The sequence below is a fragment of the Lytechinus pictus genome, chromosome 4 (genome assembly GCF_037042905.1).
Source record: "Lytechinus pictus isolate F3 Inbred chromosome 4, Lp3.0, whole genome shotgun sequence".
Classification (NCBI taxonomy): Eukaryota; Metazoa; Echinodermata; class Echinoidea; order Temnopleuroida; family Toxopneustidae; genus Lytechinus; species Lytechinus pictus.
The window spans coordinates 7,380,668-7,397,143 of NC_087248.1; the positions used below are offsets into that span (position 1 = coordinate 7,380,668).

Consider the following 16,476-nt stretch of genomic DNA (forward strand, 5'->3'; position numbering starts at 1 on the left):
CTTTCTATAGCTAAGTGTATGGGCAAGGGAAGATGCCAGCGATTCATTGGACTATGCACTTGAGAAGGGTGCTCAAGTTTTGGACTTTTTTGATGGCTACTTTGGAACAAATTTTCCACTTCCAAAGATGGGTATGTTTTCCTGGTGACAGTGTTCTTTTTGCCTATCCTGATATTTTTCCACTATCCTCCTTCTCCCAGTCTTCTTTTGTTTCTTGCCTTGTCTTTCAATTTTCCTCATATCTCTTTTGTTCTCCCTCACATTCATTACTGTTGATTTCCAAATGACATTTCTTTGCAGTTAACTACAATAAAATGGTTATACTAATTTCTCCCCTGTTCCTTCTTTGGGTGACATCTTGTTCTATATTTCCTCAGTTTTTTTCTTCCATTTTGCTTACACTATCATTCAACCCTTCTATCATCCAATCTTCAAATTTTCCAAATTTCTCATGATATATATTGCCCAGACAAGCAAAATTCTTCAGGCCCTTTAAAAATAATTTGTTTCCTCCTCATCATCCCCTGTCACTACATCTTCTCTCCCTGTCTATCTATCTATCTATATATCTATCTATCTATCTTTCTATCTATCTATCTATCTATCTATCTATCTATCTATCTATCTATCTATCTATCTATCTATCTATCTATCTATCTATCTATCTATCTATCTATCTATCTATCTATCTATCTATCTATCTATCTATCTATCTATCTATCTATCTATCTATCTATCTATCTATCTATCTATCTATCTATCTATCTATCTATCTATCTATCTATCTATCTATCTATCTATCTATCTATCTATCTATCTATCTATCTTTCTATCCATCCATCCATCCATCTACCCTGCTTCCCTCTTTTACCTCAATTTTTCACAGGTTAAATTTGTTGAGTTTTTTTTAAAACTTGTCTTACATTTCTGCTGGTTCTCTCCCCTTGCTCTATGTCCATCCTTTTCATTTTCTCTATCTCTGCCCCCCTCCCTCTCCCCCCCCCCTTTACCTCTCCTTGTCAAGGTTATAATTGTAGTTTCCATTTGTCAAGATGACCAGGTTCTCCTGCTTGTGATATATCATCCAAAGGCCATAAAAGATACAATTATATTAAAGATTAAAAGATGCAATCAATTGTAGAAGTAACCCATTGGAGACTGAATGATTTTGCTTTAACACATTATTTCCATAGCCTCAAGCCCTGTATGCAAGTGCAGTCTTCATGGGTAAAGCGTTACTATGAGTCTCTGATAAACCATTCACAAAAACAGTTGTAATCATTAATTTGATTGTATCTCTTTTATCATGAATCCCCCAGATATGATTGCTATACCAGACTTTGCAGCTGGAGCCATGGAGAACTGGGGTCTTATCACCTACCGTGAATCAGCTCTTCTCTACACCCCTGGGGTATCGTCAGCAAGTAACAAACAGAGGGTCTGTGCCATCGTTGCTCATGAACTTGCCCATCAGGTAACTGTAATACCACAGTCCCGTTGCATAAAGTTAATATTATGGTAACTTTGCCCACTAATGGTAGCTACCATGGTAACGCTGATCAACAGCCAATCAGAATCAAGGATTCATGCACGTTATCATTGCATGGCAACTGTAATGGTAACTTTTATGCAATTGGGCCCAGGGACTTGTTTCATAAAGACTTCATATAACAAATCAACAATTTCCATAACAATTTTCTATTAGCCAATTAAATCATATCACTTCAGTAGCTTTAAATGGTCATTATTCTGTTATCTGATTGTTTTGTCTACATTAATTTTAGAGAGATATTGAAAGTTTGTTGATGGTAATTTTTATCTGTATTTTTTGTGTATCTGATATTCAAAAGTGTTTTTCTTCTTTAATAAGGTTCATTTTTAATCTAGTTTTGTGTAACATGACATTTTGTAAATCTATATATTCAGTATGTACGTATGCCTTGATTCTTTTTAAAAAATGCATGAGCCACTTTTGAAATTATTATGTGATGATAAACTCTTTAATCTTTTTTTAGTGGTTTGGTAACTTGGTTACACTAGAGTGGTGGGATGATACATGGCTCAATGAGGGCTTTGCTTCGTACGTCGAGTATCTTGGAGCTGACGCAGCTGAACCAGATTGGGGAATGGTATGTAATGTCGGATATAAATTCTAGATGTGGGGACAATCACACAGTTGACTCGGAACAGAAACCAACAAAATGAAAATGAAAAATTTCGAATTTGTATGAATGACTAATATACAAATAATGTTTGCACATGAGGGTATAAACTATTGCTCTGAGGAAACCTTGAGGCTATGTGCCTAATATTTTCTGGAGATCGAAGGTCAAGGTAAAATAGTAGGCTTATACTCTCATGATCATTGAGGGATAATATTTTTTACTTCTTTCTGAATAAAACAGCGACCAATATTTGTTTTATATGTTGAATAGTTGATTTTGCCCTGTCATCACAGATATGCCGTATAATGTTGCCAAACAAACTTTTCAAGCGATTTGTGAAATGCTGCTAGTAGACTTCTTCAAAATGCTTCAAATTTGAAGTTCTGTAGACGGGTTTTACATTCCACTTAATGCTATTGTCATGTGCTATAAGCTTGCTAAAAAAACAAAAAGGAAATTAATAACCCACTAGACAAACTTTAGACAAGAATTTGTGTTAAATATGAGAAATGGACAGAAAAGCATTTGAAATAATGTTCAGAGAAACCACAGGGAACCTGAATACCACCAGTCTTATTCTGATTTGTCTTGTTTGCTCAATTGTACTTTTAATCCATAGACAGATCAGTTTGTTGCGGCCGATTTCCAAACTGCTCTTGACGCAGATGCCCTCATTACTTCTCGGCCGATCATCGTTGACGTGGAAACACCTGATGATATCAATCAACAGTTTGATACCATCTCCTATAATAAGGTGAGTTACATTGTGGGAGGGGAGGGGGTGGGGTTTGGGTGGTGGTGGGCGGAGCCTAAATATTTTGTGAGGGGTGGGGGCTTAATGACCTATAGGTAACAATTGTTTTGTCAATTGAATAACATAATTGTTATAGAGTCACATGACCCAGATCTTTCTTTTTGATATCCTTCTTTCTTTGTTTATTTTCATTTTTATACTTTTCGCACTTCTTGAAAAATCATGGGGGATGGGGTACCCTGCTGCCCCCTCTAATGTTGCCCCCAGTGAGTAATATGTAGTAACGCTGTTTATTAATTTGCACATGACTTTAGTTGAGTGGATTGTGGACAAAATCATAAACACATTGCAAATAATGTAATCAGCATCGGTTACAAAAAACAAATTACACTAAAAACCTGATAAAATTACTGTTTATATTGTAGTTAAACATTGGTGTATTGTTGAAATATTGTTGAAATAAGCAAGCATGGAGAAACCCATTTGGCTTGTCAAACCTCTATTTTTCAGGGTGCCTCCATTCTTAGGATGTTACAGAACTTCTTAGGAGAGGAGACATTCAAGAAAGGATTAGCGGTAAGTCCACCACATACCTACCTTTAGGCTACAGTCACACAATTGAAACCATCTCCAGACTGAAGTATGTCATTGTGAATAACATAATTGATTGGTCAGGAGTTAGTTTTGGTGGTGTTACTAGCATTTTATGTTCTATGTCTTCAATCGGATAAGACATGGTTGATGAAACAACACCTCAATACCTTGACTTGAAGGAATTTTGACTCTACTTGCCTTAGAATTTGTAGCATATTTGAGCATGTATTCTAAAGAGAAAAGCCAAATAATTGTTTTGGTCATGTTGAATTGTACCAAACCCTCAGTATGATATATATTTGAGAGAAAGAGTAGGAAGAACTAGACCAAGAAGGAAACCCCAAATTAACAGATTGAAGAAACTTGTACAGTGTGTTTATTTGGATTTCCTTTTACAAATTTTTTAACATGTCTACTTCTTCTTGCCACCTATTAAGTCTGAATGTAAGAGGATTAAGGAACAAACTTAAACGCAGTCAGATATATAGATGGTGTAAACAACAAAAAGTTGATATATTGTTTTTGCAAGAAACCTACTGGACTGAAGAACTTGAAACCATTATTAATATGGAATGGAGAGGAAAATGTTTCTTTTCACATGGTACCAATCATTCTTGCGGTGTTGCTGTTCTTATAAGTGACAAAGTTGTTTTAAAAATTAATAAGGTAGATTCACAAAATGATGGAAGAACTTTACTCCTTGATGTAATGATAGAAGGTAACAATTATGTTTTAGTCAATGTCTATGCACCTACTGAAAGAAAAAAGAGAGAACATTTCCTACTGAAAATGCAAAAGTGGTTATCTCCTTATGATATTTCAGAAAACAAAACCCCTTTTATCTTAGGTGGTGACTGGAATTGTATATTGGATACAAAGAAAGATGTTCAGGGTAGTCAAAGTTCGTACTATAAAACACCACAAAAATTAATTCAACTTTGTAAACAAAGAAGATTGATAGATATTTGGAGAAAGACCCATTTAAATACGAAACAATTTACGTGGAGAAACTTATCTTTGAGAGTTGCATCAAGACTTGATTATTGGTTAATAAGTAAAAACCTGCAAGCAAAGGTCACATCAACCGATATAAGACCCTGCTTTAAAGCAGACCATAATGCTATTTCTCTCAAATTGACAACATCAAATATTTTAAAAGGAAGAGGATGTTGGAAAATGAATACAGAGGTGTTAAAAGAAAAATGTTATCAAGAAAGAATTAGATTATTAATTAATGGTATTTTAGTACAAATTTATCTCCTATGCATATATGGGAAAATATAAAGATTAAAGCACGTGAATTCACACAGAGATATTGTAGAAGCAAGGCCTGCAAAAAGAAGGATACAAAGACTATTTTAGAAAAAAGATTCGCTGAACTCCAAAGAAAAGTTGATGTTGACATTGATTTCAGTGAACAGAAAGAATACATCTGTATAAAAAAAGAATTGGAACAAATATATGAAAGAGAGTGTAAAGGTGCTGATATTAGAGCAAGAGTCAGGTGGTTAGAAAAAGGTGAAAAGTGCACAAGTTATTTTTTAGGTTTAGAGAAATACAATTCAGAAAGAAAAAATATTACCCAATTACTATCTGTAAACAAAGATAAATATTGTACTAACCAAACAGAGATATTACAGGAAGTCGTAAAGTTTTATTCATTGTTATATAGAAAATCTGATATCTATAAAACTGAGAGAAATAATTACATCAACTCAGTACATGTTCCAAAGCTGAGTGATGAGGGAAGAAATAAATGTGAAGGATTGTTAACAAGTGCCGAATGCAAACGTGCTGTTTTTTCTATGAATAAAAACAAATCACCTGGTCTGGATGGTATTCCCATAGAGTTTTACCAAACCTTTTGGGACGACATCAAAGATATTTTATTGTGCGCTCTTAATGAATGCTTCACAAATGGAGAAATGTCTGAAAGTCAGAAAGCTGGTCTTATTACAATGATCTAGAAAGGAGACCATAGAAATCTAGAAAACTGGAGGCCAATCTCGCTTTTAAATTGCGATTATAAAATAATGGCCGCAGTTTTGGCCGCACGATTGCAATCGGTTATTGGACAGATCGTTAACGAAGAACAAACTGGTTATATAAAACATCGCCTGTCTGCCTCCAATATACGTCTTACAATTGATGTAATTGAATTTATGAAAAGAAAATACTTAGATGGTGCTATAATGATGGCAGACTTTTCTAAAGCTTTTGATGTAATAGATATCAATTTTGTGTCCTCATGTCTGGAAAAAATGAATTTTGGAAATAATTTCCAGACATGGATAAAAACATTGTACACAGATATTCGAAGCTCTGTATTAGTAAATGGCTGGATATCAGAGTCCTTTTCAATACAAAAGGGAATCAGACAAGGTTGTCCACTTTCAGCATTACTTTTTGTCCTCGCAGCAGAATTTATGTCTAACAAAATAAGAAATAATAAATGTATAAGAGGAATACCTGTTTTGAAACCAGAAGATAATTGTGAGGTTAAAGTACTACAATATGCTGACGATACCCTGTTTTTTGTGTTAGATAAAAGATCACTAGAATTGATAAATGAAGAACTTGAGTTATTTGGGAATGTAGCAGGTCCAAAACTTAATAAAACTAAGACAGTAATCATGTGGGTGGGGAGAAGTAACTCCAAATGGTCACTCAATGATATTGGTTTATCATGGACAGATATTCCTACAAAATACTTAGGGTTTTACATCTCACCTGATATAGAAAAAGCACGTCAAATGAACTGGGAAAATAAACTAACGAAATTGCAAAGATTATTAGATAATTGGAGAAAAAGAAAGCTTACTATTTTCGGAAGAGTAACCATTGTCAAAACTCTAGGTTTGAGTCAGTTAGTACATATTCTCATGGTTGATATTATTCCTGAGAAAATGTTAAAAAGACTGAATTCTTTAATATATACTTTTATTTGGCAAACAAAGATAGAAAAAGTGAAAAGAACTATAATGACCAACAAACTGGACAATGGAGGGGTCAACATGATTGATCTATATACCCAAAAATTGAGCTTTCGACTAAGATGGCTGGGGCGCACTCTTGCGTCTAGTAAAGGAATGTGGTGTAAATTCAGCCTTTATTGGTTTAATATTTTAGGTGGTTTGAAACTACTCCTTAATTCAGACTTTGATGCTTGGAATATTAAACATATATGCAAGCACCATCTTCCAGTCTTTTACATTGAAATATTACAGGCCTGGTTAAAGATAAAGAATAATGCTTGTTTAAAATATCACCCTAAAGTACATGGTATACAATACGAAATTTTGTGGCACAATAAAAATGTAACCTTTCGCAACATCACCCTATTTTTTGAAGGATGGTATAAATCTGGGATAGTATTTTTGAAAGATATTCTCAGGAATGGAAGTTTCTTACCTACAATGGAAATCTATTCCCTTCTTAAATTGCAGAAGAGTAAGCAAAGATTGATATTTGACTATACTTTATTACGTCAGGCTATCCCTAAAATTTGGATAAATGATATTACAACACATTGTACCAACCGCAATAATAAACCTTCTTTAGAGTTTCCCAAAATAGATGTAGGAACAAAAAATCAAATTAAAAATATTCATGATATTTCAAGTAAACAATTCTATAGACTATTATCCTTAGATTCATCGAGCATTAACAGATGCTATCTGTATTGGGAACAGATAATAGGGTCACCATTAGATTGGACAAAAACTTTTAAAAGAAATTTGTGTCACTGTAAAGAAAATAAACTGAAAGAATTCAATTTTAAGGTTATATATAATTTATTGCCAGTAAGAAAGAATTTGTTTAAATGGAATGCTGTAACAGATGGGAGATGCCCGCATTGTTATGTGGACGAAGATGTTGTACATGCTTTCGTTGAGTGTAAGCTAAATAAGAGATTCTTTTCTTATTTGACAACAGTAGCTAAGATTGAATACAATGTCGACCTTCAAATAACAGAATTGCATTTACTTAAGGCTCACAAAGAAACCGAACTCGATTCATTTCTTACAATTGCTTTTTGGTGCATTTATAAATGTATACTTATAAGAAACAAAACAGGAAAAGATTGTCGAGAACTTAATTTTGAATATTTGTTTGTATATAATAAATGCCCATGGTGGGTTAAAAAAAAAAAAAAAACATGGAAGAGGTGTTCAGAACTGGAATAAGCAATACAATTTGCTTCCTTCAGGGCAATTCCACAAAATAATCAACCTTTTGTATGTCCGACCCCCATTTTTCTCAAGTCTTACTTCACTTCATAAACTGACCAAGTCATGGTCCTTTGAGAATATTACAGACTGTCAAAAGAACAAGAAATCAGAGACAAAAATTTCATAAAGGCTCCACATACAGGGGGTCAGATGTACGTATTTTATGGAATTGCCCTTCATCATTCAAAGCCTCTATATATTATTTCAAGTCTTGTGGTCCAGCAACGACGTTATGTGTTAGAAACCATGTAGGCCTTGACTTTTCTTAAAGTCACATATAAATCTTTGTGAAGCACTGCTTAGGATGTCAACATTCCTTGATTGACAGGGATCATACTGTATAAGAAGGCACTGTAATATCAAGGAACACTAGCCATCCTGCATCAAGTAGTGTAGGAATGCAGGCATATGGTATGAAATATTTGATGTTCTCATCCAATGAACTTTATTTGTCATGTATTTGGTTTTATACTTATCTTTATCAGAACTACCTCAAGGAGTTTGAATATTCTAACGCAAAGAACACAGATTTATGGAGAGTGTTGACTGAGGTAAGTTATAGTGAAATATTCTGTTCATTTGAATTGAATTATAGATAAAATTTCTCCTAATTAGACAAATGTTCATTTTTCTTTTTTTATTTTGTTTGCATACTGTGCAAAGCTATGATGTATCATACCAAAAAATGTATCGTACCAAAATATACAATTCTTGTGTATGGAAACATATATAATGCCTAGAAACAGATTTTGATGGTATTACTAAATGATCAGAAGGGCTTTAGGGAGAGAAGAATGGGATTAACCAGAAGAGGCAGGGATAGACTACTTGTGATGTTGGTGGTTGAAATTATCATCACCCCTTTATTGCTCTTCTACCAGCCCTGCTGTCACTTTGTACAAATGCACTCTTTTGTAAGTTTTGAAATATGATACACCTGTAACAACTTTGATGATAAAAATATAAACATTTGAATGATGAAAATATAATTTTCATTGAGTTCTGATCAGAGGATCAGTCTTAGGGTCCTATTCCATACAAAACTGTTGCCATTTATGGGATGCTACAATCACTACCATACAGGGAGGGCATGGTAAAATATGAAATCATTTCCTGAATATTATTTCAAAATCTGTCACAAATTTAGACTTTCCTTCTAGAAAGGTAATTATATTCTACCCTCTCGTAGTTTAGAGCCATTGGCTGAAATGATAACATCATTGCTTGAAAGCCAGTTAAGTTGAAGGCTCCTATGAAAGATTTGTCCATAACAATAATAATAATAGTCGGTTCTTGTATAGCGCATAACACATTATGAGTAACGTCTCTATGCGCTTCCAAAGGACTTGAATATTATTACCCTGGCTGTAGCTCAAGCAGCTTTTACGTGCTCGGCATTTCAAGGAATAAATTCCTGCTAGGTACCCATTCACCTCACCTGGGTTGAGTGCAGCACAATGTGGATTAATTTCTTGCTGAAGGAAACTACACCATGGCTTGGATTTGAACCCACGACCCTCTGTTTCAGGAGACTAATCCACTGGGCCACAACGCTCCATGATTGCACTTTTACAAATCAAATGATTAATAAGTATTGTATGGTATGATCCAAGACCAAGATTGAACCAACATAGATGCTGATTAATCCATTGCCTACTGATGCCGGTTAGTCCCTGTATAAAGCCTTTGGAAATCATGGAATCGAGAACCTATTGAGTTAAATCTCAAACCTAAATATCTTGGGGTGTAAGAACAATTTTCTGACTTTGTTGTTGAAATAAATCTATAATAATCAATTTCTAACTTCAACTTTAAAAACAAAATCTGTTTTAGCTTTAAAACCTATCTAGAGTGAGTTGCTTCTATGAATCAATTTGAAAATTTTGACTTTCAAATTTTATTTTGAAATAGACATAATACTAACCTTTGTTTTTATTTTACTGTCTTGTCACTCAGGCTGCAGTAGAAGATGGAAAAGAAGACATAAAGGTTGAGGATATTATGAGAACCTGGACAGAACAGATGAACTATCCTAGCATCAATGTGACTCGTGATTATAACACAGGGTTCACGCTTAGTCAGGATCGGTTTCTTATCAACCCTGGTGCTAATGCAACAACAGATTATGATGATTTAGGGTGAGATAATTATCATCATTATGATGATGATAATCATCATTATCATCATCACCATTTTCATCATCATCATCATCATCACCATCACCACCACCATCATCTTCATCATCATTATCATCACCAACATCATCATTATCACCATCATCATCATTATCCCAATCTTCATCATCATCATTATCATCATCATCACTATCATTATCATCATCATCATTATCATCATCATCACCAACATCATCATTATCACCATTATCATCATTATCATTATCATCATCATTATCATCGTCATCATCACCATCATTATCATCATCATCATCATCATCATCATCATCATTATCACCATTATCATCATCATCATAATCATCATCATTATCATCGTCATCATCACCATCATTATCATCATCATCATCATCATCATCATCATCATCATCATCATCATCATCATCATCATCATTATCATCATCATCATCATCATCATCATCATCATCATCATCATCATCATCATCATCATCACCACCACCACCACCACCGCTACCAACTCAACATACTGGCATCAATGATAGGCATCCAATTGATATCAGGAAATAAATACATTTATTCTTCTTTTCTTTTCAGATACATTTGGTATGTCCCTTTTAAGTACACCACAAATGATACTCGAAACTACACTGAACCAACATTGGAATGGATTGAACCTAGTATGGCATCAGGTTGGTAGATTTCAAATGAATTCTCATTATTAAACATCTTTGTTTCAAATAAAAAAATATTGAACTGTTAAGGTTTATCAACCAAGGTTGTTTACTACTCTTTGTTTTGACTATGAGCATCCTTCTCTTTAAAAAATAATTGGAAAGTAAAGTTTCAAACAAACAGGCAAAATAAAAAAATATTAAAGAAAAGAAGAATAATACAACCAAAGAAGCCTCCGATATAAACACTTGGAAGAGGCACGAGTGCTATCCTTAGTATCAGATATTGGAGGAAGCAATTCTTTTTCCTCCTGGCACAGGTTATCTAGAAGATGCCGCTCAAGTAGAGGTGTCACTCCAGTCTGTAAACGACAACATCCACCTTGTTGTACTGTAGATGATGAAATTGAATTTCTTCTCAGTTAATTGTTTTAAAACATGTTAAAATCCTTTTTTTTTTATTGCATGTATATATGATAATTTGATCATATTCAGTATCTGTTGCCTTTGATGATGGGACGGCAGCTGATGACTGGCTTCTTGCTAATGTGAATGGCTATGGGTTCTATAGGGTGAACTATGACACAGAGAACTGGGAACTTATCAGTAAACAACTCACAGCAGACCATGAGGTAAGGTCATATTTTGCTGCTTGCGGACAAAGTCTGTCAAATAATTGAAATGCTCAGGAGAGTAAAAAAAAACAATATGGCTACCTTTCACACTGTATCCAGTGATATAAGTTCTTCCATTTCATTTGGTATAGTGGTGTCCTATCATTGGAGACACCTAGGCACCTAGCAAGAGTCAGGGATGTGTCTTTACGAAGGAATCCATCAAATATCTTTTTAATGGCCAATCTTCACATTTCATTGTATAAGAAACGAAGGATATACACTACCAGTCACAATTCTTTGACTACCTGTTTCAACCATAGAACAATGGATTCGGTCCACTGAATGTATTGTTCTCTGGTTGAAACAGGTAAACAGGTAGTCAAAGAATTGTGACTGGTACTGTAGTTGGCATTGACAATGGGAAATCCTGCAGGAAAAATTTTTCTACAATATTGATGCAGTGAATGCAGAATGATTTGAACACCGGTACAGTTCTTGCCATTTGCCAATGTTCCTGATTGAGAAGAAGTGTTCCTTGATGTATTTCTGTCATGTAGGTTATTCCCATCTCCAGTCGAGCAGCTCTGATCAGCGATGCCTTTAGCCTTGCTGTGTCAGGTCAACTCAGTCAGGTCACGGCCTTTAACCTGACATTTTACCTGGAGGACGAACGGGAGTATGTTCCATGGAGTGTTCTGAATAGGGTCATGGGGTACATTGACCTCATGCTCAGCAGGTCACCAGCATATGGATTGTTCTCGGTAAGATTATTTTGGAAAATGATAGTTGTTACTTCCACTAACAATTAGGATGATGATCATCATCTTCATCTTTATAATAAGATTTCCAATTTTTATGGTGCCAACCCCGACAAATCCAATTCATGTAAAACTTTCTTGGTCCTATCCACTTCTTATATCTGATCCAAGACTTTCTAGTTATAATAAAGTGGCAGTGAAATGGGTATAAATTTAGATCAAGTGGAAATCATTAACACTATTAGATTACTGGTGATTGTTGGACCAAATAACCAGGTTGGGTGGGGGAGAGGGGAAATGATGGGGGGTGGAAGTTTATAGAGAGGTAGGGAAGCTAGTCCTGTATTAGTTGTATCGTTATCCACTTCTTGCTCTAATATTGTTATATTTTAATTCCTATATATCGTACAGACCTATATGAGACAACAAGTAGAACCCTTCTATGAATACGTTGGTTGGAATGACAGCGCTGGATCCCATCTTGATCAGTGAGTTATTGCTTACAAAACAATTATGACCATTTTTGATAAGCAAAGCCCAACCATCTTAAACCAAGTATATAATCAAACCTAAGTGCAACCATGTCAACAATGAAGTCCAACCAACTTCAATGAAATAAAAGAAATCAATAATTAAGCCCAACCAATTTCAACTATAAATAAGCAATGAATCTCAGCCAAGTACTGTTATGTTGATAAACAAGCCCAATCAACTCCAACCATTTTAATAATCAAGCCCAACTTCAACCATTCTTAGTAATCATGTCTGACCAACAACAACCATGTCAATAAGCAAGCCTTGACTGTCTAACCATGTGAACGAGTAGGCCAACCAACTACAGTCATGTTGATAATCAAGTGCAATCTATGAATCATATTAAAAAGTACACCTATACTATTTTTGTTATGTTATTATTATTGGTAATGTTTTTATTTATCTTGTTTTCAGACAAGGCCGTGTGATAGCGATTAGTCTAGCATGTGGATATGGAAATGAAGACTGTGTAAATACAGCTATAAATTACTATGCAACATGGATGAATGATTCAGACAACAATCCGTAAGTCATTGTTATATCCTTTTGGTTTAATATTCTATGGATATGAGTGAGATAGTGAAACTACTGACCACTTATTCTTTTCAAGGAAACACATCCATAGATTACTGTGTGTCATGGATGAGTAAACGAGACAATATAGAATGCCTTGTGTGATCCAATTTTGTTTACAAGAATGAGTTAGTGTAACTATTGACCAATCATTTCTTTCTTTGAGATTCATGGAGAGATATTTATTACTTTTAGCCAAAGAAAAGCTTCATATAATTAGAATACATTTCTGAAAGATAAGCATTTATTTTTGTACATTTAGGTCTCATGTCTGAAAACAGATGGGGAAGGCATTTATATTACTTAAGATTTGGGGTATGTTTTAAGTAATTAGAAGTTTTCACCAATACTTTGTGCAATCCTAGCGTCACATGCACTTACACAGCAATGAATTAGTGGGACTGCAAATAGTCAGACTGATCATTTAGCTTATCTCTGTCATAGTATATTTGCGAGGGTGTTTTAAGAGTGGCAGATCCAGCTGGGTTGGATACAAGACCGTTTCAAGGGCCATATTGTTTGTGCATGATGGTCTTAATAATTCCCCTGAAATTGAATGTGTCTTATCTTGCTGGATCCATGTCAAGTTGTGAAGTACAAAGCGAACCATTTTATATGATATTTCTCCTAAATAATATATAAAGAATCCTTATTATTATGCTTACTCCTTTCATAATTTTTAACTGAAATGGAATATCACTATAATTCATGACTTTCAGAGTTCCTCCAAATCAGAAATCTCGCGTGTACTGCACGGCCATCTCCGCAGGGGGTCAAGAGGAATGGGACTTTGCTTACAGAGAATACCTCCGAACCCCCGTTGCCACGGAGAAGAACATCCTTCTGGCAGGCATGGGGTGCAGTAAGAAACCGTGGATCCTCAAATCGTAAGTTTCGCTACCTTCATTGGTAGAATATTTCCGAGTTACTTATGCCTCACAGATATTTCCTTCAAGGAGCCTTTTAAACGTTCCATTTGTCTGCCGATTTCTGCAAACTGATTTCAGTGTGAAAGCTGGAAGTATATCGGTCAGGTTCTTAAAGTTTGCCAAATGTAGGTTCTTGAAAACTAGAGTACACTTTAAGTATGTATTCAGAGTCTGCAATTCAAGGATTTCAGCCCTTTATTTATGAATGAATCAATCTATTTTTGTGCATGTAATGTAACTTACAGAAATATTTTACAGATTTCTAGAACTTCTAAATGGATGTAGGTAGAGCTCAAGTTGGCATTTGATGATTGGCTGGAATACTCTCAGGGAGTGGAGAGTGTGCATTCATTGTGTGTGTGTAGGATTGACTGATTCAATGGGATTTTTCAGGTTCAGTGTTGACCTTTTAGTGTTGGTGTTACGTCAATTTTTACATGATTATAACACCAAACATAACATGAAGATGGTCCCCAAAAGTCACTCACTAGTTGTTGAGATGTCAATCATGTGATCTGGATCAGTTTTACAAAATCTGAATAAGTTTTGGAGCTAGGGGAAGCAATCCAAATTTCAACACCAACACCAAGGCCAACACCGGACTTGAAATCACCCAATCTGATGACTGAGATAAAAGATCTCTAGGCGCTATATACATATTACATTAGGCACCCTGTAAATTTATATTATCATCCAGATTATTGTAGTTCTATGAGTTTGTTTGTTTAAAAAAAACCTAGGTACCTAGATTTAAGCGTCGCCCCCAACGGGACGATCAAGTCTCAGGATGCGGAGAATGTGGCAGGATATGTTGCCTATAATCCTGTTGGTTATGACCTCGCTTGGGACTTCTTCCGGGTCAACTGGGACTTTTACAGAAATGAGTAAATATTGTTCTTAATTCCATCATTTCCATATTTCATTTTCTCCCTTATATATTTTTTTCATTGAAGAAGTGACTGAATATAAGTGAAAAAAGAATAGTGAAATTGAAAAAAGAAGAATGCGGGGAAAAAAAGAAATCATACTAATGTGAAAGACTGAGCTCACAGCAATTTATACAATGGTTTCATGGAATGTTGTTAATTGTACTATTGTAGGTTCTTTTTGAAGGGGGAGATATTTTTTTTAAAAAGAAAATATGTTAAATGTAAGAATGGAAAGTAATATAAATAATGCCTTTATATTATCAATATTGACTTAGATTACTGTAGTTTTTACCATTCATAAAATACAAGTTTCCTCATACAAAAAGAAAACTTGATTCAAGTACTAACCTTGTTTTTTTAAATGCATTTCTTTGCTATATGCTGTACAAGTGTCTATGAAATAGGAATATTCCATATTGATGATTTCTCCCAAAATCAATATAAAAACTTGTACATTTACATAAGTCATGGAATAATAGATGTATGATATATATGAAATGATTTTCATCAGTTTTGTATGTAGTACCCTTTTTTTCCACAATGCCTTCAAAACTCTTAAATTATGGCCCAAATTCACAAAGGTGGTTTTGAAAACCCACGGTTTATGCAGATTTCCTTTATAAATTACGCTTATTTTACTGCGTATATTAAAAAATGTTCAATGCTGATGCACGCTTTTGTCACAGTTTCTAAATTGACGCCTGTTGTCATGGTTAAGTACGCTATTTTATTAATGAGTCCACTGTTTTGAATTAATGAGTCCACTCTTCAAACATTGGACTCATGAATAAAATAGCGTATCTTACCATGGTAACAGGCGGCAAATTGGCGCACTGTGACAACAGCGTGCATCAGCATTGGAATTTTTTATACATTTGCCCGATACGTGCTAAATTAAGCATAATTTATACAGGAAATCTGCATGAACCGTGGGTTTTTAAAACCACCTTTGCGAATTCGGGCCTATATGTTCAAGATGGTTGCGGTGATTTTTTCCATCCCTCATTTTCATGCCTCCTGTATAACCTTTGTTTGTATCAGATATGGCAGCAGTGTATTCCAGTTCGCCGATCTAATTGAATCAGTGACGGCACATTTCAATACAGAATTTCAATTACAAGAGGTAGGTTTCCCGTTGTTGATATTGACAGTACCAACGACCTTTTTGCAGTTAAGTTCTAAATTAAAGCCCACTGAATAGAAGGGGCAGGGCAAAGAGTGGTAAATTCTTATATGAAGACATCCAAAACTGAATGAGATCAAAGCAGCAAACATTTATGAGATGCATCTGTCATAACTCTGATTTAAAACGAATGTCACACCAGGGCCGTGTCTTACAAAGAGTTGCGATTGATCCGATCACCCACAACTATGGAAAGCCAGCAACGTCAACGTCTAAAATGTACGCTTGTTCAAAATATTTTCTAGATATGATGTATATTCATATATTCATTGTTCTCTTTAAGATTCAGTTTGATTTTCTTTGTTTACGAAAGGGAATTGTGCAAATTTCCTGAAGAAAAAATTGTGGTACGGATGGATTTCCATACAGTTGAGATTGATTGGA

At 34.8% G+C, this 16,476-nt stretch overlaps 1 protein-coding gene across 6 annotated transcripts in view; it reads left to right on the top strand.

Moving 5' to 3' along the window:
- LOC129259094 (aminopeptidase N-like) overlaps positions 1-16,476 on the top strand; it is a 35,796-nt gene that overhangs the window by 16,305 nt on the left and 3,015 nt on the right. For all 6 annotated transcript variants that reach the window (XM_064098292.1, XM_064098293.1, XM_064098294.1 and 3 more), the window contains exons 5-19: positions 11-131; positions 1,320-1,474; positions 2,016-2,129; positions 2,785-2,919; positions 3,430-3,495; positions 8,231-8,296; positions 9,702-9,883; positions 10,493-10,587; positions 11,065-11,201; positions 11,744-11,947; positions 12,356-12,432; positions 12,893-13,003; positions 13,771-13,938; positions 14,721-14,864; positions 15,951-16,032. In XM_064098292.1, coding sequence (XP_063954362.1) covers positions 11-131; positions 1,320-1,474; positions 2,016-2,129; positions 2,785-2,919; positions 3,430-3,495; positions 8,231-8,296; positions 9,702-9,883; positions 10,493-10,587; positions 11,065-11,201; positions 11,744-11,947; positions 12,356-12,432; positions 12,893-13,003; positions 13,771-13,938; positions 14,721-14,864; positions 15,951-16,032 — 1,857 coding nt within the window. The remainder of the gene's footprint in view (positions 1-10; positions 132-1,319; positions 1,475-2,015; positions 2,130-2,784; positions 2,920-3,429; positions 3,496-8,230; positions 8,297-9,701; positions 9,884-10,492; positions 10,588-11,064; positions 11,202-11,743; positions 11,948-12,355; positions 12,433-12,892; positions 13,004-13,770; positions 13,939-14,720; positions 14,865-15,950; positions 16,033-16,476) is intronic.